The sequence below is a fragment of the Enhydra lutris genome, unplaced genomic scaffold (genome assembly GCF_002288905.1).
Source record: "Enhydra lutris kenyoni isolate GAN:26980312 unplaced genomic scaffold, ASM228890v2 scaffoldscaffold92, whole genome shotgun sequence".
Lineage (NCBI taxonomy): Eukaryota > Metazoa > Chordata > Mammalia > Carnivora > Mustelidae > Enhydra > Enhydra lutris.
Window position 1 is genome coordinate 799701 of NW_019154176.1, and position 26545 is coordinate 826245.

General features: G+C 49.5%; 2 protein-coding genes across 2 annotated transcripts; both read right to left on the bottom strand.

The window, feature by feature from the left end:
• LOC111162412 (interleukin 27 receptor subunit alpha) lies at positions 1–16552 on the bottom strand. The gene is made up of 14 exons (XM_022526820.1): positions 16174–16552; positions 15584–15701; positions 12018–12175; positions 11772–11929; positions 10206–10365; positions 10031–10104; positions 7093–7276; positions 6810–6998; positions 4663–4764; positions 4429–4587; positions 1704–1829; positions 1227–1320; positions 951–1044; positions 1–824 (listed from the first exon to the last, which is right to left on the bottom strand). Exons 1-14 carry the CDS (start codon positions 16550–16552, stop codon positions 570–572), a joined length of 2250 nt encoding a protein of 749 aa, XP_022382528.1. The 3' UTR covers positions 1–569.
• A 594-nt stretch (positions 16553–17146) lies between these two features.
• LOC111162401 (relaxin 3) lies at positions 17147–19096 on the bottom strand. Its single transcript, XM_022526799.1, has 2 exons — positions 18897–19096; positions 17147–17369 (listed from the first exon to the last, which is right to left on the bottom strand). The coding sequence occupies exons 1-2, from the start codon at positions 19094–19096 to the stop codon at positions 17147–17149; spliced, it is 423 nt and encodes a 140-aa protein (XP_022382507.1).
• Positions 19097–26545: the final 7449 nt, after the last annotated feature.

Below are 26545 nucleotides of genomic sequence, written 5' to 3' on the forward strand. Positions count from 1 at the left end.
ACAGATCCCCCTCACCACCTCCCAGTGGGAGAGCAAGGGCTTCACTCCCACTGTCGTCTGAGAGTCGGTGTGAGCAGACGTGGCTGCCGGACACAGCGCCCCAGCTACGGGAGCGACAAAAACGTACAAGGGTGTTTCTCTGGGTGGCTTGGAGTCACACAGTCACTTGGGAATGGAGGTTCCTTTCCTCTTCATGCTCCGCCTTCTCCGGTACAGTTAAGGCTGGATGGCGGGCACACCGGTGTTCCAGCTCATGGGCAAGGGTAAGTGTGGAAGAGCCCAGACCTTTCTGGGCCTCGTCTGGGCATCAGCCCGTGGCACTCCTGCCCGCAGTCCATCGGCGGGAACTCCATCCGGGGCTGTACATGGCTGCAGGTGGGGCAGCGGGGACGCCCAGCTGCAGTTTCTGTTAACAGCAGCAGACAGATCTGGGGAGGCAGCTGCCACTCAATTTCATACACGTTCCTTTGCTCCCTCCTCCATCCATACACTCCCCAGAGGGCCAGGCCCTCCCTCTGTAGGGGTCCTTCAACCTGTTCTTCCTGGCTGGGTGTCCTCAGGCAAGTGACTCAGCCTCTCTGAGCCTCAGTGTCTTCGTCTGTCAAATGGGCACCCCTCTCCTGGCCTGGGCTGGGTTCAGGCCAGAATTTGGGAACTGGGGGTGGGCCCAGAAGGCCCAGCTCCTCGGGGGTGGGCAGGAAGTGTTTCTCATAGCCAGAGCCCAGCTGGATGGAGGTCTGGGGGGGCTCCATAACCGGGAGCGGCTCCATCTCCTCCACTTTCAGGATGGGCAAGTCCCTGGGGGGCTGAGCCTGAGGCACCTCCTGGGAAGAAAAGAGACAGGGACTCTGCGTCCCCATTCTCCCCGGCCTGCTCCCACCCACTCCCCGCTGACCCCCTCATTCGCCGACCTCCCAGATGGCCCAGACGAGCCAGGCTTTTTCGCTCACCTCCACGTGGGACTGGCCACAATTGCTATTGGCCGGATCAGGAATCTTCTCCCAGACCCAGCGGGGCAGTACCTTGTGCCGAAGGTGGAGGCACCTGGCAAGCAGATAAGAGGGCAGAGAACCTAAGTGACCTGATACCCAGGCCCAGTTTGCAGCACCCAGGAATGTCCGCAGAACCCTGAGGCGTTCCCTTACTGCTTGCCTCCCACCAAAGCTTAGCTAGTATCCAACAGTCCTCCCCACCTGGGCAAAGACCCACATGTCTGACAGCCTCACCTTCTAGACGTGGCCAGGCTCACACCACAGCCGGTCAGGAGCAAGCCCCACAGGAGAAAGACACCCGGCAGAACTTTCCACTTCAGGCTGTTATCTGAGGCAGAGGGGCAGAACATGTGGATACCAGGGATGGGAGAGGGATCAGGAAAGGCGCACACATGAGGCCGGGTTTGGATGAGGGAGGCAGGTAAAGGAGTGTGGCTTATGAGTGGGTAGGGGCTAAGGGTGGGGGAGATCTTGGGGTGGGAGTGGGGCTTGTGAATAAAACAGTCACGGGTGAGAGGGCAAGGTCAGGGATGGGTGAAAGGGCCAGAGACACACTGCTTGATAATCCAAAGTATTTAGTAGGATCTGAATACCCCTGAGGCATCATCAGGAACCACCCCCAAGTCAAAAGGTTGCTCACTCACCGAAACCCCTATCTCCTTGAAACTGAGCAGGGCCCCTCCTATGGCAGTCCCACCCCTCCCCCCCTACCTGGTAGGTGAAGCCGGAGGCTGGGACCTGGTGGCCCCTGTCCTGCGTTGGTGGATGCGGTCACCCACAGCTCACAAGGACCCCAGGGAAGGTCGGGCAGGGTGATGTTCCGGGTGCTCCTGCTCACTGAAGGACACACCCAGAGAGGTTGGGGAGGCAGTCAAGTCCTACCTCAGGGCCTTTGCATGTGCTTCCTCTGTCTGCAACACTCTCCCCAGATATCCACATTGCTCCCGCCTTCAGGTCTTTGCTCAAATTTCACCTCCTCAGTGAGGCCTTCCCTGACCATTAGAAAGTTAACTCCACAAGGGCTGTATTCCCAGCACCTAGATCAGTGGCTGGCACACAGAAAGCCCTCAAAAATGATATATATTCAAACAAATAAAAGAAAGAATGAGCATCATATTCCCCATATGCACATTAACCCAGTGAATGGAGATTCTCCCTAGGTGGGGAGAAGCGCACCTCGCAGAACTATATCTGTTTACTTATTTTTACTAAACGGTGCTTTTTTGCTTTTAAGCCAAAAGAGGAAGTAGCTTTTCGGTTTGTTGTAGGATTATGGGATACATGAACACTGATTGGGCTCTATTGCCATAGAAAGATGTCAAAAAAAAAAAAAAAAAACAACAAAAAAAAGAAAGATGTTCAAGTTAAATCAGCAGGGGAAAAAAAAAAAGTTGCAAAACATCACAGTCATAAGAGATTCCAAGGCCAAACTATAGTATTTAACACTGTCATCTTTTTAAAATAATAATAATCCAGGGGCACCTGGGTGTGATTAAGCATCTGACTTTTGATTTTGGCTCAGGTCATGATCTCAGGGTCCTCAGACTGAGCCCTGCATTGGGCTCCACACTGGGCATGGAACCTGCTTAAGATTCTTTCTTCCTCTCCCTCCTTTCTCCCTCTCTAAAATGATAATGATGGGGCACCTGGGTGGCTCAGAGGGTTAAAGCCTCTGCCTTTGGCTCAGGTCATGATCCCAGGGTCCTGGGATGGAGCCCGACATCGGGCTCTCTGCTCAGCAGGGACCCTGCTTCCCTCCCTCTGCCTGCCTCTCTGCCTACTTGTGATCTCTCTTTGTCAAATAAATAAATAAAATCTTTTAAAAAAATAAAATAATGATAATAATAAATGTATATATATTTAATAATCTAGATATGTATAAACATTTTAATCTAAAAAATTTTTAAATGGGGCAGCTGGGTGGCTCAGTCAGTTAAGCATCAGACTTTGGCTCAGGTCATGATCTCAGGATCCTAGGATTAGGGCCCCGAGGCAGGCAGCAGGGTGTCTGCTTCTCTCCTTCTGTTCCTCTCCCCAACTCATATACACACACACTCTCAAAAAAATAAATAAAATCCTAAAAAAATAGAAAAACAAAAATTTTATTCTAATGATCCATACATACTTTTGTAATATGCAATCATGGAAAAGTAATTATGTTAAAAAATAGGCTTTATCAGAGACAAATGCCAAAGCACTGATGTAATGAGAGGTAAAATGACACTGAAGACTCTAGAAAAAAAAGTGCAGGGGATAAAATGAAAGCAGATTGGCAGGAAGTAGTTTGTTGACATCTGTGGGCACACCAGGGTTTATTATACTAGTCTCCCTACTTTTGTGTGTGCTAGAATTTTCTATAATACAAAGTTAAAAATCTTCAAAGATAGGGCGCCTGGGTGGTTCAGTGTGTTAAAGCCTCTGCCTTTGGCTCAGGTCATGATCTCAGGTTCCTGGGCTCAAACCCCACACTGAGCTTGGCATCGGGCTCTCTACTCAGCAGGGAGCCTGCTTCCCCCTCTCTCTCTACCTGCCTCTCTGCCCACTTGTGATCTCTGTCCGTCAAATTAAAAAAAAAAAAAAAAAATCAAAGAACACAACTCCTATCTCAGTGTTAATAGATACATGGAAAAATCTGGAAGCTGCATTATCAGTGTCAGCAAAATTATGAGAATGCTGGTATTTTTTTTTAAGATTTATATATTTATTTATTTGAGAGAGAGACAGACAGAGCATGGTGCGGGGGGGATCCCAAGTAGGCTTCCTCCCAAGTGGGGAGCCCAACATTGGGCTTGATCCCATGACTCTGAGATCATGACCTGAGCGGAGATCAAGAGTTGGTTGTGCAACCAACTGAGCCACCCAGGTGCCCCGAGAATGCTGATATTCTCAATGACATATTCCTTTAATGTGTCAGCTATGGCAATAAGCACAGATAACTTTTGTAATTAGGAACAAAAAGGGGGAATAACAATATTTCTAAAAAGGAATTTGCATTCGGAGTAAAAATGTAGCCTATACCCAAAGGTATGAAAAAGAAATAAAAATCATACATAATCCTGTGATCCTGTTGACATTGTGGGCAATTTGTTTTCACATTTGTGCCTCTGCTTTGCACAATGCCAGGTTTATTTTACACAAATGGAACCATCTCATGGAGTTTTGTCATCTTTTTATCTTTTTAACTTAATGAACATGACAGGCATCTTTCAATATCAATAAATATAGATCAGAGACTTCATTTTTAATGGTTAAATGACAGTCCATTATATTGATAGCCACAAGGGTTATTGTCCACTAAGGAACAGACACATCACAAATTTTCCCAGGCGCTGAGAGGGAACCAAAGGGGCCAATCGGGGGATGAGGGCGGGGTAGACTGATGGCTGGGTCTTGGGGTCGGGGCTAGGAGCAGGGGGCAAGAGGCAGTGAAGCTCACCATTCATGCAGACAGTAGGCTTGGTCCCGCTCTGAACATACACAGTGTAGTGCGTGAGATGGCCCCGGAGTTGATGTCTTGGGACCTCTCCCCACGCTATGGCGGGGGTCCCTGGAGGGGCATCCTGGAGTCGCCAAAGCACCGGCCCAGCTAGGGGCGCTGGGGAGAAAGCCAGTGGGTTAAGGCCAGCTAGGGTTCCAGGGGGCTCCCCCATTCTCCAGCTCCACCACTTACCCAGTTCCTCTCTGAACCTCCAGACTGAGGGGGCAGGGGCCATGCCCCAAGGAGAGACTGCTGTCACTGTGATTCGGTAGGGGACCCCTCCTTCAAAATTCCCTGGTCGGTGGAGGAGAAAGACAGTTAGAGTTGGCTCTCCCTCCCCTACTCATTTTCTACTCGGTAGACGTCTTCATTTGGGTCTCCTGAAAAATTCGTTGAGATGAATATTTGGGTAACAGTAATTGTTCTGGGTGGTAACCCCACAGAACGCCAACAGGGCATCTGGGAAGTGAAATAGGGAAAGAAAGGCCCCCAGTAAATGAGAACAAGTTCCCAATGCCGGCATTGGAAGCTCAATCCCGCTGGCGACCTCTGGGGGGCAGCAGAGAGCAGATGCCGGAAAGTGAGGCGAACCAAGGAGGGAGGAAGCTGGGATATTTATCCACCAACACTTAGTAATTGGTGAAGGGCTGCATCTGGGGCGACTTAATTCACCAGCACTTCCAGACTGCTTCTCAGATGGGCAAAATACTTCAGTGACCAGAGAAAGTCTTCAAGCCAGGAAAGACGGGTGCCAGAGGCTGGGAGATGCTCAAACACCGGGACATGGGTGGGGCCTGCATACCACCCATCATGGTGGGTGAGGGTCCTGAGGTCCCTTCACAAAACTACTGCTGCTGCCTGGCCTTCCCCAAATGGGAAATTTCCAGAATCAGGGCTCCTCCTTCCTTAGGAAGGACTCTGCCCTTCCTAAATGTTTCACTCAATACCTTTTCATGCTCTCCCAAGTCCTTTACACCAAGGATGGGCTCTCCAATGCCCGAGTAGCCAACAGCCCCATGGACACCTCCATTTGGATGAACATCTCCAACACAAGGTATCCAAATGGATCCCCAAAATTCTGCCCCAGGACCTCCAATCAGAACCTGCCTGCTTCTTTCCCTTCCTCAGTTCCTACCTGGTATGGCCCTCACCCCTTCCCTGGTCCATTCCCCCTGAGAGCAGGCAGAGATCACCTGTAAGCAACAGAGTCAGGGCATATCCCTCCTCTCCTCAGAACTCTCCATGGTTCCTACCTCACACAGAGCAAAAGCCCAAGTCCCTCCTGTGGCCCACCAGGCCTTGCACAATTTGCTTGTCACCTCCCCGCCCTCATCTCCTCCCGCTTTCCCCCTCACTCATTCCACTCCAGCCATGCAGGCCTCCTCGCTGTTCTAATACATCAGGCACATTCCTGTCTCTGGGCCTTTGCACTGCCTGTTCCCTCTTGCTTTTCCCTCAGACTTCCTCATAGCTCCCCCTCTCGCCTCCTTCAGGTCTTGGTTCAAATGCTGCTTTTCCAGGAAGGCCTTTTCTTTTTTTTTTTTTTTTTTTGTAGTAGTTCTTTTTTTTTTTTTTTTTAAAGATTTTATTTATTTATTTGACAGAGAGAGATCACAAGCAGGCAGAGAGGCAGGCAGAGAGAGAGGAGGAAGCAGGCTCCCTGCTGAGCAGAGAGCCCGATGCGGGGCTCGATCCCAGGACCCTGAGATCATGACCTGAGCCGAAGGCAGCGGCTTAACCCGCTGAGCCACCCAGGAGCCCCCAGGAAGGCCTTTTCTAAAAACCTTTCTTTCTAAAATAGCAATTCTCCCTCCTTCCCTTTGCCCTGTTTTATTCTTTTTTCCCCCAATTACATTATGGATGTACTTGTTTCGTTATTGTTTGTTTCACTGGGCTGCTCACTCCACAAGAAAGTCAGCTCCATGAGGATGGGAATGTTGCTGCGAGAGTAAGTGGTGTGATGGTTCAGGGCCTGGCTTGAGGGGCCTGAGTATGTGGTTCAAATCCTGGTTCTACCATCTATTTGCTGTGTGGCCTCGGGTCAGTTGCTTCACTTCCCTGGGCTTTTTTCTTCATCTCTACCTTGAGCAGGATAATAACAGAAACTTACTTTATAAGGAAGTTTGAATAATTTAATGCTGCTGATAAGTGCCAAGAGGCAGCAGCTGCTGTCACTGCACACAGGTGTCTAGAACATGGCCAGGCACACAGTGAGTGGTCAGTGAACACTGCTTGCAGGAATTAATGATATTTTAACCACAACACTCCCTCCTGTAGGTCCACACGTCAGTCTGCTGGACAGGAGCTGGGATGGGAACCTAGGTGTCCCACGGCCTCACCTGGCAACAGAGCACTGAGGTTCTCAGGGGGAAGCCGGATCCAGCTGAGGTCCTCCAGGGGATCCCCGTCTTGAGCCCAGTCCACCACGTGCTCCTGCAACTCCCCAGACCCCCGCTGCCAAGTCACCAGCAGCCCTGTGCTGCCGGCAATGCTGCTGACCACCACACCTCGGGGGGCGAGATCTGGACCTAGATCGGGGTTGGAGAAGTCTCGGCTGTTCTCTTGGGAAGTCCCCGCCTCCCTCTCCAGGGCACCGCTCTGAGGAAATTCACAGCCTCTTACCCAGGCAGGCCAAAGAAAGGTTGTTAAGAGGTTCCCAGCTCGTGGCATTGATGGCAGACACCCCAACCCACTCGGCCAGGGCGGGGACGAAGGAGCTGCAGCAGGGAGCTGTCTTCTGGATCAGCTCCTGGCCTTCAGCCTGGAACCAAACTTTATAGCTCATCTGCACGCAGTGCCCCGGGTCCTGGGGGATGAGAGGAAGAAGGGGTTAGGATCTCCCATCTACCAGATCCATATCCTGTGTATCTCAGTGAGGGCCACCTCACAAACCAGTCAGTGGAATATTTCTGTTGGCTCCACTTTACAGATGAAGAAACTAAGTCTCAGGGGGCTCAGTGGCAAAGGTGACATTAGAATACAGTTCCAGGACCCACATTAGGGGGAACTGAGTAAGGCGCTTCCCTTGGATGCAAAAGTTAAAGGGGAGGTTGCCAAAAACCCAGTAATCAAGAAAAATTATATTTTAATCAATCAAAATCAAGGGCAAAGAACCCACAACAAACTAAATTTCAAGATCTGAAGTACGGACAGGATCTGACCCTGCCCTTATATGAGCCTGCCTTGCTCACCTCATCCTAGTCTGTGTCCTGTGCAATTCTTTGGGATTCCAAAATTCCCACTGTTGTATAGAGGAAAAACTTTTGTAGATGATTATCTTGTCTAATAATGTTAACTGGTCCTAGAACCAAACTCCTTTTGATGTACTAAGACAAAATCTTTGCTGGGGGGGGGGGACCCTGGTTTTAATGCTCACTGAATTTTTAAATATTCAGAATAGGGGCACCTGGGTGGCTCAGTGGGTTAAAGCCTCTGCCTTTGGCTCAGGTCATGAGGCCAGGGTCCTGGGATCGAGCCCTGCATCAGGGTCCTGGGATAGAGTGCCAGGGTCTCTGCTCAGCAGGGAGCCTGCTTCCCTTCCTCTCTCTCTGCCTGCTTCTCTGCCTACTTGTGATCTCTGTCTGTCAAATAAAAAAATAAAATAAAATAAAATCTCTAAAAAAAAAAGAACTCCTGTCTCAATAAATATGATCTTTTAGGGGCGCCTGGGTGGCTCAGTGGGTTAAGCCTCTGCCTTCGGCTCAGGTCATGATCTCAGGGTCCTGGGATCGAGCCCTGCATCGGGCTCTCTGCTCAGCGGGGAGCCTGCTTCCTCCTCTCTCTCTGCCTGCCTCTCTGCCTACTTGTGATCTCTGTCTGTCAAATAAATAAATAAATCTTAAAAAAAATATGATCTTTAAAAAAAATAAATATTCAGAATACATGGGGACTTTCTAGGCAGTTTTTATGATCCATTCGCAGCACAATCTCTGTTCTTTCTTTCTTTTTTTTTTTTTTAAGATTCTATTTATTCGACAGAGACACAGTGAGAGAGGGAACACGAGCAGGGGGAGCGGAAGAAGGAGAAGCAGGCTTCCCGCCAAGCAGAGAGCCTGATGTGGGGCTCGATCCCAGGACCCTGGGACCATGACTTGAGCCGAAGGCAGACGCTTAACGACTGAGCCACCCAGGCACGCCACAATGTGTTCTAATTAGAAAATTCTTTAATGTGCCCTGCATCACCTCACGCCTTTGAAATCCCTGGAACCTGGATCTATGGCCTGGCATGTGGTCAACTTTGGTAAATATCCCAATTATATATGGAAGAAAGGCATATTCTGACATTTCCTATGTAAGTCCATTAGGTTGTTTGTTAATCACCTGTTCATATAGTCTAGATCTTCACTTGTTTTCCATCTATTATGAAATCACTGATGGGGTATATTAAAATTTCCCACAACAGTTGTGGATTCATGTATTTCTCCTTGTAGTTCTGTCAATTTTTGCTATATGTATTTTAAAGCCATATTATTAGGTACATACAGATTTAGTGTTCCTCTCACATTGCTGAGCTGCATAATGGCCATATGCAGTTACTTTATTTTCCCTTTCTCTTCCACAGAATATTACAATTAGAACACTTTATTATATATTCATTAAGGCACGAGAAAAATGGGTTATCTATGTATTTCATTTCAGCATAGTGAAGGGGTGTTAACAAAGTATGTGTTATGACATAGACACTGAGGCTGTGAATTGGTGTGAATCTCAGCTCTGCCACTAACCAGTTGTGTGGTCTGAAGCAACCTCTCTGTCTCTCTCTCTCTCTCTTTTTTTTTTTAAGATTTTATTTATTTGACAGAAAGAGAGAGATCATAAGTAGGCAGAGCAGCAGACAGAGAGAGATGGGGAAGCAGGTTCCCCGCTGAGCAGGGAACCCAATGTGGGGCTCGATCCCAGGACCCCAAGATCATGACCTGAGCCGAAGGCAGAGGCTTAACCCACTGAGCCACTCAGGCGCCCCAGTGTGTCTCATTTTTCTTATCTGTAAAGTCAGTTAATATAAACGAGCATGGAGGCTAGAACCTGGCACATAGTAAGAGGTCTGTGTTACATGTGGTTAAAATTAATATTAGATTGTGAGGCCCAAGAGGGTAAGGGCTCTGTTGTTTTGTTCCTTGCCATATTTACCGTGAGCCAGGGCCTAGCAATGCCTGGAACATAGCAGATGCTCAACGGATTTGGATCAGTGAGGATGGCTGCATCACTGTCTATCATCTAATGTCATTCTGACACCAGCATTCAAGCCCTGGCACACTGTGCTGTATTTTATGGAGCTGAGCCTAGTCTTGCTTTCAAACCTCTGCACCTGCTGTGGCCCCCTGCTTGGAACATCTGTACACACCTTCATGTCTCAGCTCAGATCTCCCAGAAGTAGCTGACATGGGTGGAGGCTAGCTCTGTGCCCAGCACTATGCCAGGGCCTCTCTGAGCATCCCCTCCTTGGAGCCTTGGAGCAATCTCAAGAAGGCGGCACTGGAACCGCCGTCTCGTTTACACTGGTGTTATCTGGGGCTTCCTGACGTGTGCAGAAAGAATGGAACCGCTCTCCATAGCTCACCTTCCACAGAAGCAGGGGTTCCTGTCTGCCTGTTGTTCCACAGAGGTTCCCAGATATCCATACATCTTTTGGAGCTGTCAAGGATGAGGGAAGGGGGTACAAATGAGAGTGGCCTAGTGGTACATACTGCCAGGAGGGGAGACGAGGTTATAGGGGCAAGCCTGGAGACCCTCACCAGAGGGCAGTGTCTGGAAGGACAAAATGGGGCTCCACTCGCTCCAAAGATTCTCTTCTTTCTCCATTCGGCAGTGGCCCCGCACCTCATAGCCAGTGGCCAGCTCCAGGTCCTGAATTTCAACAGGTGCCAGGGGAATGGACTTCAATTCCGGCTCCAGCTGGGGGATGAGAGGAAAGAGCAATGAAGCCGAGGACTGAGTTGAGAGTACTTGACCCGATATGTCAGCAGACTCCAACTAGTCTGCTTTGTCCCAAACCCTGGGGTTCTCAGGACACAGGGCTTTTGTATTTGAAATTGGGACAACCCCAGGCAAGAAGAAGAGACGAACTAGCCACCCTATGGGTTATGTATAGGAGTAGGTAGTAAATTTTATCATTATCCCCATTTTACAGTTGAGGAAAACTGAGGCCCAGAGAGGGGAAGTGACTTGCCCAAGGTCACAAAGCAGATGAATGCTAGAGCTGACAATCATAATCGGGCAGCCTATATCTCAGCATTTCTCTGAATTGCATGAATAATCACAGTGACAACTGTCTTCTACATGGCAAAGTTTTGCAGGAGGCGGCTAAGACTATTGGTTATCCCTAATATCCATTCTCCCCTTTTTCCTTTGGAAATGGAAGCTCTGAATATCAGCTGGAAATGCGACTGTCAAGAGTAAGGACTCCATTTCCCAGCCTCCCTTACAATCAGGTGAGATCAGGTGACTGTGCTCTGGCCAATGAGATATGAGAGGAAATGATCCTGGTAACTTCTGGGTTGTACAAAGTACATGGGCTGGTCCCCCAACTCCTTCTGGGGTCTCCTTGCTCTAAAGTTCTCTTCCATTTTTCTTGCTGTGTGAGCTTGCTAAGGTACTTAACTTCTCTGAGGTTGGCTCCCCCAGCTATGAAATAAAAATCTTACAAGCATCTACTATAGGGGCGCCTGGCGGGCTCTGTCAGTGGAGTATGCGACTCTTGATCTTGGCGTCCTGAGTTTGAGCCCCATGTGTGAGGCAGAGCTTACTTAAAATAAACAAAAATTAACAAACAAATAAATAAATAAAAGCATCTACTATAAAGGGAGGTGGGGAGGGACTCATCAAGATAATCCATGCAATTAGCTTGGGACCTGATGTATACCAGGTGCTCAGAAATGTCAGCTGCCTTTATTCATTATTTTGGGGTGTTTAAACTAAACCTTGCTCCTTCGCTGTAAAATGGGTAGGTATAAAATGCACCCACTTCAAAGAGTTCTTGGAAGGGTTCCATAATTTAAAGGTTAATGTAAGCTATTGGAGAACTTCTATTCATTCACAACAATGTTTGAGGACGTTTACTGAGTTTCTTAAAAATTCCAAGTGGAGTTTGGGATCGGGACTGCATGGAATTTTAGATTATTTGATGGTGGGGGGTGTTTTTTTAGCTGAACAAGATGCACGTACAGGCCTTTTGTGTGAGATGTGGACAGATCAGAAGGGCAAGTAAGGAACAGGTCCTGGGCTGGGTTTCTGATTTGGGGATAATGCCATGGGCCCTGCCTGGAAGACAGTGAGGAAAAGGGGGGGCCCCTGACACTCACCGGGGTCCAGGCCGTCCCCTGGCATCTTCGATAGTAGAACTGGCAGGCCATGACATTATGGGGTGGCCACACAGGTGGGGCCCAATGGACAGTGGCCTCCAGGGGCTCATCCTCTGAAAAGTCCACGTCAGGGTACAGCCTGGGGGCATCTGGCTTCACTGAGGAAGGGGAGGCCAGGTGCATTAAGCCAGGACCTCAGGGACCACCCACCCCACATAGAGCACACCCCCCCATCCCGCCGATTACTTCGGGTTTCCAGATTCACGAAGACTGGGGGCCAGAGAGGCTGGCCTGCTTTGGCACCCCAGACAAGCAGTTCATCAGACATGGTAAGCTGTTCCCTCGGAATGGTCACCCAGCTCTGCCCGGCAGGCACTGGCACAGTCCACGTTCTTTTGGAATGGCTGTGAGGAGAGATGTGGGGATGAGGGGGTGTGGTGTATATCGGTGTGGGGCCAGAGCCACAATGATAACTCCTCTCCCTGGGTTCAAATCCCAGCTCTGCCACTTCAGAGCTGTGTGATCTTGAACAACTGACTTGACTTCTCTGTGCCTGTGTCCTCATCTACAAAACGAGGGTGATAGCAGTACCTGCTGAAGGGCTGGAGAGCCAGGGCAATCGATGAGACAATAAACGGAATGTGTTTAAAACCGCACTGGCTGCCCAGTACATGCCATGCAAGCATTGCTTATTGTGTTCACTGGCACCTGTTTATAAGTACGCCATTTGCCCTTACGCAACTATCCAGTCAGCAGATACATACTGACAGGCCCTCTTGTAGAAGCTGGGGACAGGGCTACGACCAAGGCGGGTGAGGACCCGCTCTCTGGAGCTGCTCTTCCTGTGTGGGAGGCAGAATCCCTAACGTATATAATGGATGATAAAGAACAATCATCAGGGCGGTGAGGAATGACAGTGCTGTTTCAGGTCAGAGATCTCTCAGATGAGACTTTTGAACAAAGGCCTGAAGGTCATGAGGGCAGAGCTATGCAGTACCTGGGGGAAAGCATTTCAGGAAAAAGCAGCCTCTGCAGGTGCAAAGGCCTTGAGGTACACTCACGGCTGTGCTTGAGGAACGGCAAGAAGGAGGCCCGCACGGCAGGAGTGGAATGAGTAAGGGGGAGAGTGGGAGGAGGCGAGGGCAGCGGGGCGAAAGGCAGACTGTGCAAGGCCTAGCAGGCCACAGGAAAGACTTGGGTTTCTACCCCAGCGAGGTGGGACCCCGGGAGGGCCGGAAGCAAAGCAGAGATGTGCCCTGACGCGGATGTTCACAGGCGCCCCCTGGCGGCTGTGGCGAAGAACAGACTGTGGGCTGGAAGGTGCAGGCCAGAGGCCCCAGGAGAGAAGGTGACTGACCGCATGGCCCAGGTTAGCCATGGTGGATGGGGGCTGGACCAGGGTGGGTGCCCAGGAAGGAGAGCGCGTCAGATTCTGGATAATGCAGAAGGTGGAGCTGGCAAGGCTTGCTGACAGACCAGATGCGGGTGACAGCGAGCGGTGTTTAGGATATCCTGACGGATTAGATTTCAAAAGTTCAGAACAAGGCCTTCATAAAACAGCAGTAACAACAAAAACGCAGGTGCTGGTGAAGATGTGGAGAAACTGTAGCCGTGGTACACTGCTGGAGGGAATGGAAAATGTCACAGCTGCCACAGGAAACAGTTGGGCAGTTCCTCAAAAAGTTAAACACAGAATTGCTATAGGACCCAGCAATTTCACTCCTAGGCACAGACCCCAAAGAATCGAAAAACAGGAACTCAAGAACTTGGCCATGCATGTTCATAACAGTGCGAGTCACAATCGCCAAAAGATGAAAGCAAACCAAATATCCACCAACACATGAGTGGATACCCCACACGTGATAGATTCATACAGTGGAGTATCACTTAGCCATAAAAAAGGAAAGGTGTTCTGATTCCTGCTACTACGTGGATGGACCTCAAAAACATACTAAGTGGAAGAAGCCACACACGAAAGGCCACATTTCTTATAATTCCATTTACAGGAAATGTTCAGAACAGGCAAATCCATAGAGACAGAAAGCAGGGTGGTGCTTGTCAGGGGCTGGTAGGGGGCAGGGGGAGGAGAATGAGGAGTGGCTGCTAATGGGGATGGAACTTCCTTTTGGGGTGATGAGAATGTTCTGGAACTAGACAGAGGAGGTTGTTACACAACACTGTGAATATACCAAATGCCACTGAATTGTTCATTGTTTGTTTGGGTTTTTTAAGATTTTATTTATTTATCTGACAGAGAGAGAGAGGAAGAGAGTAGGAGCAGGGGGAGGGGTAGAGGGAGAGGTAGAAGCAGACTCCCAGCTGAGCAGGGAGCCCGACATGGAGCTTGAGCCCAGGATGCCAGGATCATGACCTGAGCAGAAGGCAGACACTTAACCAACTGAGCCACCCAGGCGCCCCCTGAACTGTTCATTTAAAAATGGGTTAGCTTTATGTGATGTGGATTTATCTCATTAAAAAAGGAGGAGGCCTTCTCCAACTCCTCCATCTTACACCATTTAAAACTAGGCCCCTCTGGAATGGAATGGTGGTGATGATTGCACAACAATGTGAATGTATTTGATGCCACTGAACTGTACGCTAAAAATGGTTGAGAAAAAAAGATGGTAAATTTTATGAGTATTTTACCATCATTAAAAACAAACAAACAGGGCGCCTGGGTGGCTCAGTGGGTTAAGCCGCTGCCTTCGGCTCAGGTCATGATCTCAGGGTCCTGGGGTCGGGCCCCGCATCGGGCTCTCTGCTCAGCAGGGAGCCGGCTTCCTCCTCTCTCTCTCTACCTGCCTCTCTGCCTGCTTGTGATCTCTCTCTGTCAAATAAATAAATAAAATCTTAAAAAAAAAAAAAAAAAAAAAAACAAACAAGGGGCACCTGGTTGGCTTAGTCTGTTGAGCATCTGCATTAGGGTTGGGTCATGATCCCAGGGTCCTGCATTGGGCCCCTGCTTCTCCCTCTGCCTGCAGCTCCCCCTGCTTGTGTGCTCTCTGACAAACATAAGAGATAAAATCTCTTTTAAAAACTCCCCAAAAACAAAAAACAAAAACCAGGCACCTGGCTGGCTCAGTTGGTCAAGCGTCTGCCTTTGGCTCAGGTCATGATCCCAGGGTCCTGGGATTGAGCCCTGCATGGGGCTCCCAGCTCAGTGGGGAGCCTGCTTCTCTCTCTCCCTCTGTGTGCTTGCTCACTCTCTATTTCTCTCTCTCAAATAAATAAATAAATAAATAAAAACCAACCCACCCACCCCACTGTGGTTCCCACCTTTCAATGCCCCTTTTACTCCTCCCTCAAGTAGCCACATTTGAAATGAATTCCAGTTTGCAGGTGTGCTTCATCATGAGGGAACCTAGGTCTCCCCTTGACTCCATGAGGGACAGGCTTTCTGACTGCCTCTTTCATTGCTGCATCCCTAGCACCAGACCAAATTACCTTTTTATACCCTCAGAGAAGTTAGGTTACTTGCTTGCCTAAGGTCACACAGCAATAAAAAACACCTTCTAATTATTAAGCAATTTCTCTTTGCCGATGCCTAATTCATTGAACCCTCAGAACTAACGCTGGGAGGCAGGTTTCTTTATCATCATCTTTTGACAGAGGAGGAGGAGAGGCTTGGGGGGGGGTGTCAGTGACTGGTCTAGGGTCACACAACAAGGAAATGCTGAAACCTGGAATCAAGGGCTTGAGAGGGGGAGGGCTGAGGAGCAGAACTATTGGGGTCCTCTCAACCCGAGTATGCTAGGACCTGAGCGGCCACCCTCGAAAGCGTCAGTTTCCCCACGTCAGCCGGTTGTACTCACTACTTCTGGCTCTGGAGGTGCAGCGTGGAGGGTGCTCCCAGGTCCCCAAGAGCTTCCCACGAGCAGTTCAGATCGCCCAAGGGTCCAACTCCATAGCACTGCAGTGGCCCAGGGCTGTCTGGAGAGGGAGGTGGGGGTGGGGGAGCGCAGGGTGTCCGAGGGAATGGACTCAATTCCCCCATCCTGCACATCCCAGAACCTGAATTTCCCCCGACTTCTGCCAATTGTGGAGGGCGATCCGGGGGTCCCTTCCCGGTGAGAGCAGCAGGAAGGGGGCGATGGATACCCCTCCCCAGTCTTTGGGCATAACTCCTCCCCTCCCTCTGCCAGCCACATCCTGTTACCACCCCTAGAGCCTCCACCCCCCCCCCCGGCCTCGGGCTCCCACCTCGCGGCCGACCCCCCACCCTCGACCCCGTTCGCCAACTCGTCTCTCCGCCCGGTCCCTGCCCGGGGAGGTGCAGAGGGGCAACTGCCCCTCCGGGGTTCGTTCCGCAAACTTGCGGTGCACGCGGAGGCTCGGCGCTCTCGCGGCGATAGCGGCGATCGCGGCGGCAGGGCTCCTGACACGAGCTCGCTCCACAACTCACCCCGGGACCGAGTCCGGTGGCTCAGCAGCAACAGCAGGGGCAGCAGCACCAGCTTCGGCCGCGGCCCGAAGAGGGGGGGCCCGGGGCCCCCGCATGGCGCCCCACCGCGCCCCCGAGTCCTGCCCGGCCCTGCCCGGCCCAGCGCTGTCGCGCCGCCCGCCTGGCTCTCCCGCCCCAACGGCGAGCCGCGAAGGGAAGCGTCCCTCAGCTCCCAGCTGCCTCCGCACCTTGCTCGCCGGGACCCCGCCCCTTCCCTCCCAGGCGGAAAGTCCCCCGCCGCGCCGGCTGCCGCCGCGGAAGGGGAGGGGGGACGGCCGGTGGCTTGCTGCAAGGCGCCGCCGAGCACTGCTGAGACGAGCGTGGCATCCTCCCTCCCCATGACACACACACGCACGCCGCCGCAAAGTCCTTTGGAACTTTTATTTTGGGCGTTGAAGAAGGTTCTGATCCGTCCTCCCACCCAGACTCCCACCCCAGGATGTGAAGGAACCCAGGGCTCCCACCACCAGTTCTAGGGTCTCCAGCCTGAGAACCCCAGCAGGTGGAGGGGGAGGGGGAGGAAGGCAGGGAGGAAGGAGTGGGCAAAGGCTGGGATGGAGCAGGAGCATAATTTGCTCTGGTCAGGAGACAGTGGCCACAGTTGGGGCAAGAGAATCAGTGTGGACAAAGGTCTGGATGGGGGTAGATCGGTTGGGGTAGAGTCGGGGCACCACAGCAGCAGAGAACAGTGTAGGCCAGGCAAAGAGGTGATATGGCCTGGGGAGAGGTCAGGGGTCAGGGTCAGAGATTCCCATTTGGCCAGGTAGGTGCAGTTTGCTCAGGGTCAGGATAGGCTGGTCAAAGGTCAGGGTCATTTAGGGGTGACTGTGTCCAAGTGCAAGCACCTGACCTGACTTGATGATGAATGAATGCATGAGAGGCCAGAGGTGGGTGCTCAGCTGGACCCCGGGCCCCTGGCCGCCCAGGCCCTGGTCTAGCAGAGGCTGCTGATGTCACTCTTACTGCACCCCCACTTGCAGCAGCTGCTGGAGAGACCTGCCACGACATCACGGCCACCGCGCAGAGCCCCTGGAGCTCCCTGCCAGCCGGGTTCGCTCCCATAGAAAGCCAGGGGGTTCTTGGTCCAGGCCAACCACTCGCTGGAGGCTACTGCCTCATCTCGCTCACTGTCTGTGTCCGAGTCTGCATCTGGGAAGCGGGAAGATGAAAAGAGTTAGTGCTTGGGACTCAGCTTCTGTCAAACGCACAGTCTGGCTGGCCTAGCTACTTGGATTCTTGTGATGCAGGCTCACAGCCAAAAGTTTTATTCTATTCAGCCTGGGTTCCAGGTTTGACGGGCAAATTATTCAACCTCAACGAGCTTGCCTTTCCTCTCTTGCCATTTCTCTTCTCCTACGCTTTATTTATTGAGAAACTGATGGTTAAGAACATGTGTTTTGGGGGGCACCTGGTTGGCTCCCATAGGTTAAGCATCCAGCTCTTGATTCTGGCTCAGGTCATGATCTCAGGGTCATGGGTCAAGCCTCACTTGGTGAAGTGGGGCGTCTCCTTGAGGATTCTGTCTCTCCCTCCAGGTCTGCCCCTCCCCCCCACTCAGGCTAGTTCTCTCTCTCTCAAATCAATAAATAAATCTAAATTAAAAAATAATAAAATGGGGCGCTTAAAAAAAAAAAAAACGTGTGTTTGGGAGCAGAGCTAAGCACCCATCCAGTCTCTCTGAGTTACAATCCTGAGCAAATGAATTTACTTCTCTGACTCTTGGTTTCCTCTGCAAAGTGGGGGTAGTAGTAACTCCTGTCTTCTAGAGTTTTATATGGAGTAGATGAGATAATTAATACCCATAGAAAAGCTTCGAACCGTGTCTGGCATATCAGAAGCACTCAAAATAGCTCTGATCATTTATTGATCACTTACTGTGTGCCAGACACTGCTTTAAAGGATTTAGTGGATTAACTCCTTTATTCCTCACAATGACAACCCCATGAGGTGGGTGCAGCTGTTATCATCCCCAATTTCCAGATGAGAACCCCGAGGCACCATCTGGTGGACTATCTTGCACAAGAAAACCCAGCTATGAAGTTGTAGGGCTGCTACTTGAACCCAGGCAGTGTGTCTTCCAGCTCCTGCCCCTTATGAAACAAGGCCCCATGCCCCCCACTTGAGCCCCGACTGAGACCCCCGCCCGGTTTAGACGGTGTACGAATCTGCTTTGGACTCAGTGTCGTCGCTTAACTATCCTGGGAGATTTACAGACTGTGCCTCCTATTTTCAGATAAAAGGGGCTCAGAGAGGGTAATCAACTCGTTAGGAGAGTCACCTGCTAGGTGGCAAAATCTGGCCTTGTGTACCCCCTGCTATCTTCCTCAGAGGCTAGAAAGCACTTCAATGTGGGTTTCTAAACGGTGTCCCACCTCCCACCCCCACCCCCCATCCTAGGAGTTGTGCAAGCAGCAGCCTTCTTCCTGAAGGCAGGCTCACACTCGGCAGGTGCTCCAGAAATAGCAGCGAGTTCTGTGGTGACTAGAGGGTGTGGATGGCTTGCGTCCCCCATCCCAGCTCTGCTAACTGGCTCCCCTCACCTTTGCCCAGCTTTGAGGCCTGGGCAAGTTTCCCCAGTTGCATGTAGTAGGACAGGACTCTTCTGCCCCGTCCCTGGCTCTTTGGACCATCCCGTGTTCCATCCACTGTCCACCCCCCCCCCCCCCCCCCCCCCCCCCTTCCCAGCCTTACCTGTAGCTTCAGAGGCCAGGATGTCCGACCGTCTCCACCGGGAGCCCCCGCAGGTGAAGATGACTGCCCGGATGAATTCCCTGCCGCAGAGCTTCACCCCGTAGGGTGGTGCTCGGGCCTCAGACGTCAGCCACAGCTCCCCAGCCAGCACCCACACAGTTAGCAGCAGCAGCAGCAGCGGGCGCTTGGCCATGCTGGACAGGACACCTGTGACTCTAGGGCACAGCGAGGCACTTCCCTGGGTGTCTGTGTCTCGGCTGCCTCCTCGTCCCCCATTTATACATCCTGGCTCCCCCCACCCGTCATGGAGAAGGCAAGTGACCTCCTTTATCTCCTTCAGCAGAGGGGATGCGGGCATGGCCCCCCCACCTCGACCTTTCCCGTTTCCAGGACCGAGTGATAACCTTTAACCATGGATGGAGTGACGTGGTCCAGCTCACTGTCATCTTCAACAGAGAGGGCGAGAAGGTCTCAGTTCAGCAGAGACCAGGAATCCAGACCCCACCACACTGGAAGACAGGACACAGCCAGACACCCCACCCCCCCATAGGGCAGGACCTCCTCTATGAATAATATCAACAACGATAATGAGCATTTCCACAGTATGGGCTGTGCTGCAAGGCCAGGCAGCTCTCTAAGTATCTTATATCTACTCGATTCTCCCCATAACCTCTGATATGGTTCTCAAATTTGAGCAAGCCTCATAATCTCCTGGAGGGCTTGTTAAAACCCATTTTAAAAGAGGGCTTTAGGGGCACCTGGGTGGCTCAGAGGGTTAAAGCCTCTGCCTTCGGCTCAGGTCATGATCCCAGGGTCCTGGGATCGAGCCCCGCATTGGGCTCTCTCCTTGGTGGGGAGCCTGCTTCCTCCTCTCTCTCTCTCTGTCTGCCTCTCTGCCTACTTGTGATCTCTCTCTGTCGAATGAATAAATAAAATCTTAAAAAAAAAAAAAAAAGAGGGCTTTAGCCTCTTGGGCCCTATTTACAGAGCATCTGAGAATCTGCATTTGCAACACATTTCCAGTCTTTGCTGGTGCTGTGGTGGTTCAGAAACCACACTTTTGAGGGCCACTGGACTCGGAGATTAGGACTAAGATTATTCCCATATTATAGGCAAGGAAACCGAGGCACAGAGTGGTGCTAGAAGGTGCCCAGGCTCAGCTAGTAAAGGGGGTAAGGAGTGGAGATGCAGATTCCAAAAGAGCCATCTGGCTCCAGAATCCATGCCCTCTAAGGGAAAGTTTTAAGGATTAAAAAATACTATTATGGAGACAGAGTTTCAATTTTGCAAGATGAAAAGAGTTCTGGAGATGGATGGTGAATGTGCTTGATGTCACTGGGTTTTAAAAAGGTGGCAAATTTTATGTGTATTTCTACCACAATTAAAAAATAATAATTTTGGGGGTGCCTGGGTAGCTCAATTGTTAAGCATCTGCCTTTGGCTCAGGTCATGATCCCAGGGTCTGGGATTCGAGCCCTGCATCGGGCTCCCTGCTCAGTGGGGAAGCCTGCTTCTACCTCTCCCTATGCCCTTGCTTGTGTTCCCTCTCTTGCTGTGTCTCTCTTTGTCAAATAAATAAAATCTTTTAAAAAAATTTAAAAAATGATAATAATAATTTTTAAATGCTTGATTAATATACATAGAGAAGCTGTGATGTGCTGGGAAACGTTTACAAATGGGTTCTCCAGGCAAAAAAAAAACAAAAACAAAAACAAAAAACCCTGATTTGTAGCAATTGTTGATTTCTGGTCAATTTCAAGCTATCAATGGGATGTCAGTGTGGTCACCAAAGTCCTGAAAAGTTAACCATCAGTTCTCACAAGTTGGAGTCAGCTGGCTCCAGGACACCACAAGAACGTAAAATTTAAGGAATCATAAACAGGACACCCACGATAGCATCACTCAGGTCCGGAAGTAGGAAGTTGCCAAGAGCATAGACACCCACTGCTGCGTATCCTCTCTGCTCACAACCCCACCCTCCCCCCAGAGGTAGCCGCCATCCTGCCTTCAGTCATCACTACTTTGCTTTTCGGTAGAATTCTAACACTCACATGGGAGTGTTACCTGAGACAGATAGTTCTTTGTCTCCTTTTCTTTCCTTTTTTGATTTCCTTTTGTATTCTAACAATTTGAACTTTTGATCAAAGTAGGACTACACCTAAGGAAAAATACACCAATCATAAGGGGACACCTGGAAGAATTTTCACAAACCAGACTTTGTAACTATGACTCGGGTCCAGAAAACATTTCCAGCCTCCCAGCAAGACAGAAGAATTAATCTTGACCTTTTGGGAAGGGAGAATTTTAGAAGAATTTGTGGACATATGTTAAAAGTGTAGTAATTGAGAAATGTTTGGGATGAAACATTTTAAGGCTATGAGAAGATCCTGTTTCCCTTAATTTTATTATTTTTTAAAGATTTTTAAAAACTTTGTATTTGACACACACACACACAGAGAGAGATCACAAGTAGGCAGAGAGGCTGGCAACGAGAGGGGGGAGCAGGCTCCCCGCTGAGCGGAGAGCCCGATGTGGGGCTCCATCCCAGGACCCTGGGATCATGACCTGAGCTGAAGGCAGAGGCTTTAACCCACTGAGCCACCCAGGCGCCCCTATTTTATTATTTTTTAAAGAGTTAATTTTTTTTTTTTTAAGAGAAAGAGAGTTCACAGGCACAGTGGGGAGGGAGGAGGCAGAGAGGTTGAGGGAGGGAGAGAGGACCTCAAGCAGATTCCCTGATGAGTGGGAGCCTGACACAGCTGGATCCCACAACCCTAAGATCATGGCCTGAGCTGAAATCAAGAAGCAGACCTTTAACGTACTTCCCCACCCGGCATCCCGATCCCATTTCCATTTAAAGTCTACCCACTGATTTTAGCATTCTGAGGGGATCGGGTGTATAGAAATTATTCCCATGGTGTTTGTTTTGTTTATTAGTAATTTTCCATTGCCGCATTCCTTCCACATGTACCATTATTTATGATTTGGACTTCTGGAAGGAAGAGCTGTTCTGTCTCCAGTTATTTGTTTATCCAGTCATTTATTTATGCCAGTATGGACTTGTAAACAGTTATTGTATCCTTTGGATTATAATGCAACACTATTGTTATTTATTTTGTTGCCCAAATTGTTCCAGCTGTGGCCACTGGGAGCTCTTTCAATTGTCTCTTGCTCTAAGCATTTCATTTCATGCACTGTCCTTTTGACATGACTCCACAGTATTTGTCTGATTTTGTTTTTTAGTTTTTTAGTGCTTCTTATTGTCTGGCACAATGAGAAATATGGGGCTTGCCTTGTGTTTTCCCTGTCCCAGTCCTAGAATCAGCCACTTTCCCAAAGAGTCTGGATTCCCTTTATTGGAGAATGGCACTGAAAAGTCAAGATTGGGGTGCTGGCTGTGCTCATCACTACTGGGGATGGGGGATGGAGTGGGCAGGGCATTGTTTCTAGGTCCTCTCAGCTAATAGTGTTCTTTTTTTTTTTTTTTTTAAATATTGGGGTAGGGAGCTCCTGGGTGGCTCAGTTAGTTAAGCGTCTGCCTGCAGCTCAGGTCCTGATCGCAGGATCTTGGGATCAAGTCCTGCATCAGGTTTCCTGTTCAGCGGGGAGTCTGCTCCTCTCTCTCTCTCTCTGCTCCTCCCTCCCCTGGCCTGTGCTCTCTCCTCTCTCAATCACTCGCTTTCTCAATTGAATAAATAAAATATAAAAAATAAAAATAAGGGATGTCTGGGTGGCTCAGTTGCCTTCTGCTCAGGTTGTGATCTCAGGGTCCTGGGACTGAGTCCCATGTCACGTTCCTTGGTCAGCAGGGATCCTGCTTCTCCCTCTACCTGCCACTCCCCCTGCTTGTGCTCATTCTCTCTGACAAATAAATAAATAAAACCCTTAAAAAAATAAAAATAATAAAAATACTGGGGTAAGGGCACCTGGGTGGCTCAGTGGGTTAAGTGTCTAACTCTTGGTTTAAGTTCAGGTCATGATCTCAGGGTCATGAGATAGAGCCCCACTTTGGGGAGTTCAGCAAGGAGTCTGCTTGTCCCTCTCCCTCTGCTTCTCCCCCTGCTTGTGCATGCTCTTTCTCTCAAATAAATAAAATCTAAATAAAATAAAATATTGGAGTAAAATTCCTATACATAAAATTAACCACTTCAATGCTATTTGTACACATGTGTTTATAGCAGCACTGTTCACAACAGCCAGAAAGCAGAAATGACCCAAATTCCCATCAACAGATGAGTGGGTAAACCAGATGTGGTAGACCCACACAATGGAATACGAGTCAGTCATGACAAGGAATGAAGTTCTTGTTTTTAAAAAATATTTTATTAATTTACTTGACAGAGAGAGCACAAGCCAAGAGAGAAGCAGGCTTCCCACTGAGGAGGGACCCCTATGTGGGACTTAATGATTATGAACTGAACTGAAGGCAATCGCTTAACCAACTGAGCCATCCAGGTGCCCCTAAAAGGAATAAAGTTCTGATAATGTTATTTTTTTATAAGATTTTTAAAGATTTTATTTTTGTATTTGACAGACAGAGATCACAAGATCCAGGACCCCGAGATCATGACCTGAGCCGAAGGCAGAGGCTCAACTCACTGAGCCACCCAGGTGCCCCCTGATAATGTTATAATGTGGATGAACCCTGAAAACATTACACCTAGTGAAAGAAGCCAGAGCCAGGAGGTCCCATATTACATGATTCCGTTGATCTAAAATGACCCAAAACAGGCACATCCATAGAGACAGAAAGCCCACTGGTGGTTGCCGGTGGAGGTTGGGAGGAGGACAGAATGGGGGAGTAATCACCACTGAGTATAACTTGGCGGGTGAAGATGTTTTAGACAGAGGTAGTGTGGGTACAACATCGTGAATATACTATATGTGACCGAATTGTTTGCTTTAACACAGTTAATTTTATGTTATCAATTTCAGCCCAACTTAAATAAACAATAATAGGGGCTCTGGTAATGGGCTGAGCTGGGCTGGAACCCATCTCTGCCTCTTTCCTGCTGGGTGACCATAGGCAAGTCACTTAACCTCTCTCTCCCTTGGTTTTCTCAGTTGTTAAATAGGAAAGAATCAATGAGTACATCTTAAAACCCTCTGTGGCAGGCAGTAAGTAGCTGTTTAAATGTCATTTCTACCTGACACGTACCCTTTGGATTCGAAGTTTATTCCGTTGTCCTTTTCTTCATGACAAACTCCTGGCCTCGTTTGCCCCTTGTGGTGTCTTGGGCCAAGGCGATGCTCCAGAAGGCAGGAGTCATATCTGATCGTACTGCTTTGAAAGGGCTGATGAATAATAGACTCCCCTCCACCTCCTCTTCTCCTGGCGACCCTCCAGAGATGTACCCTCCTGCCCTTTTCTCCATATCCCCAGTGCCTAGCTCACAGGCTGGGAAAGATCACGCCAGGAAGTAATGGCAGCTTGTCTGACTGTGACTGACTGCCCCAGAATGGGAAGGCTGTTTTGTGCCTCACACAGAGTCCGAGTTTTGAGCCCAGTAGAGCTGCATTCAAATTCCAGTTCCCGGGGGGCCCGGGTGGCTCAGTGGGTTAAGCCTCTGCGTTCGGCTCAGGTCATGATCTCAGGGTGCTGGGATGGAGCCCCGCATCAGGCTCTCTGCTCAGCAAGGAGCCTGCTTCCCCCTCTCTCTCCGCCTGCCTCTCTGCCTGCTTCTGATCTCTCTCTGTCAAATAAATAAATAAAATCTTAAAAAAAAATTCCAGTTCCCTTGTGACCTTGAGCCAGGCGTGGCACCTCTCTGAGTTCATTGGAAAGATGAAGTTAATAAGCACATGTCCTTCATGGGGCTGTTCCGGGACTTCAGTGACATTATGCAAAGCACTCGGCTCCATGCATAGCACACACTGAAATGTAATGGATTGCATATGACCCGCAGAAAGATAGCTCTGTCTGCTAACCCTCGGGAACTTGGAACATGATATATTTGGGAAAAGGGTCTTTGCATATGTAATTAAGGACTTAGAGAGGAGATCCTCCTGGATTATCTGGTTGGACCCTAAATCCAAGGACAGGTGCTGAAGACAAACAGAAGAGACAAGGCCATGGGAAGACAGAGGCAGAGACTGGAATGATGTGCATGAAGAAGCCAAGTCATGTCTGGAGCCACCAGAGGCTGGAAGAGACATGAAAGGATCTTTCCCTAGAGCTGGAGGGAGCATGGCCTGGCTAACAGCTTGATTTTAGACTTCCAGGCTCTAGAACTGTAAGAGAATAAATTTCTGTTTTTGTAAGCCACCCAATACAGTGGCAAACTGTATCAGCAGCTGTAGGAAACAAATACGTAAGAATCGGGGGGTTCCTGGGTGGCTCAGTCGATGGAACATCTGCCTTTGGCTCAAATCATGATGTCAGGGTCCTGGGATCGAGCCCTGCACTGGGCTCCCTGCCCAGTGGGGAGTCTGTTTCTCTCTCTCCCTCTCTCCCCTGGCTCATGCTCTTTCTCTCATGCTCTCTCTATCCCAAATAAATGGATAAAATCTTAAAAAAAAAAAAAAAGAAAGAATCTGGAAATGTTATATGCTCCCAATATCATTATTATTTTCATCATCATTGTTTTCAGTCAGCATAAAAATGCACCCAACTTTTACCAATCCCAAACAAAGCCACTCTCTCCAAAGTTCTTAGCTAATCCTATTTCTGAATGGTCAGTACATTCTGGTGCATCAAGAAACAAAAAGTGTGGGGCGCCTGGGTAGCTAAGTCTTTAAGCGTCTGCCTTAGGCTCAGGTCATGATCCCAGAGTCCTGGGATCAAGCCCCGCACTAGGCTCCCTGCTTGGCGGGAAGCCTGCTTCTCCCTCTCCCAGTTCCTCTGCTCGTGTTCCTACTCTCGCTGTACCTCTCTCTGTCAGATAAATAAACAAAATCTTAAAAAAAAAAAAAAAGAAACAAAAAGTATAAGAATATTTATGCTGCAATATCTCCTTCCCAATCTCAGACCCTTCCTTTCCCCTCCCGGTAACCCACTGCTCTTGATTTCCTGAGTATCTTTCTTTTCTTCTTTTTTTTTTTAAAACAAAAATTTATTTATTTATTTATTTATTTATTTATTTATATTAATAAATTATTATTATTTTTATATATTTATCTGACAGAGAAAAAGAGCACAAGCAGGAGGAGAAGCAAAGGGAGAGGGACACACTGACTCCCCACTGAGCAGGGAGCCCCATTCAGGACTTGATCCCAGGACCCTGAGATCATGACATGAGCCTAGGTCATATGCTTAACCAACTGAGCCACCCAGGGGTTCCAGATTTATTTGTTTATTTATTTATTTTTTAAGATTTTATTTATTTATTTGAGAGAGAGATCACAAGTAGGCAGAGAGGCAGGCAGAGAGAGAGGGGGAAGCAGGCTCCCCACTGAGCAGGGAGCCTGATGCGGGACTTGATCCCAGGACCCCGAGATCATGACCTGAGCTGAAGGCAGAGGCTTACCCCACTGAGCCACACAGGGGTCCCTGATTTATTTATTTTAGAGAGACAGAGACAGAGTGCTCATGTGGAGGGAGAGGCAGAAGGAAAGGGAGAGAGAGAATTCTCAAGCAGACTCCTTGTTGAGCTCAAAGCCAGATGTGGGGCTCAGTCCCCAAACCCCGAGATCATTATCTGAG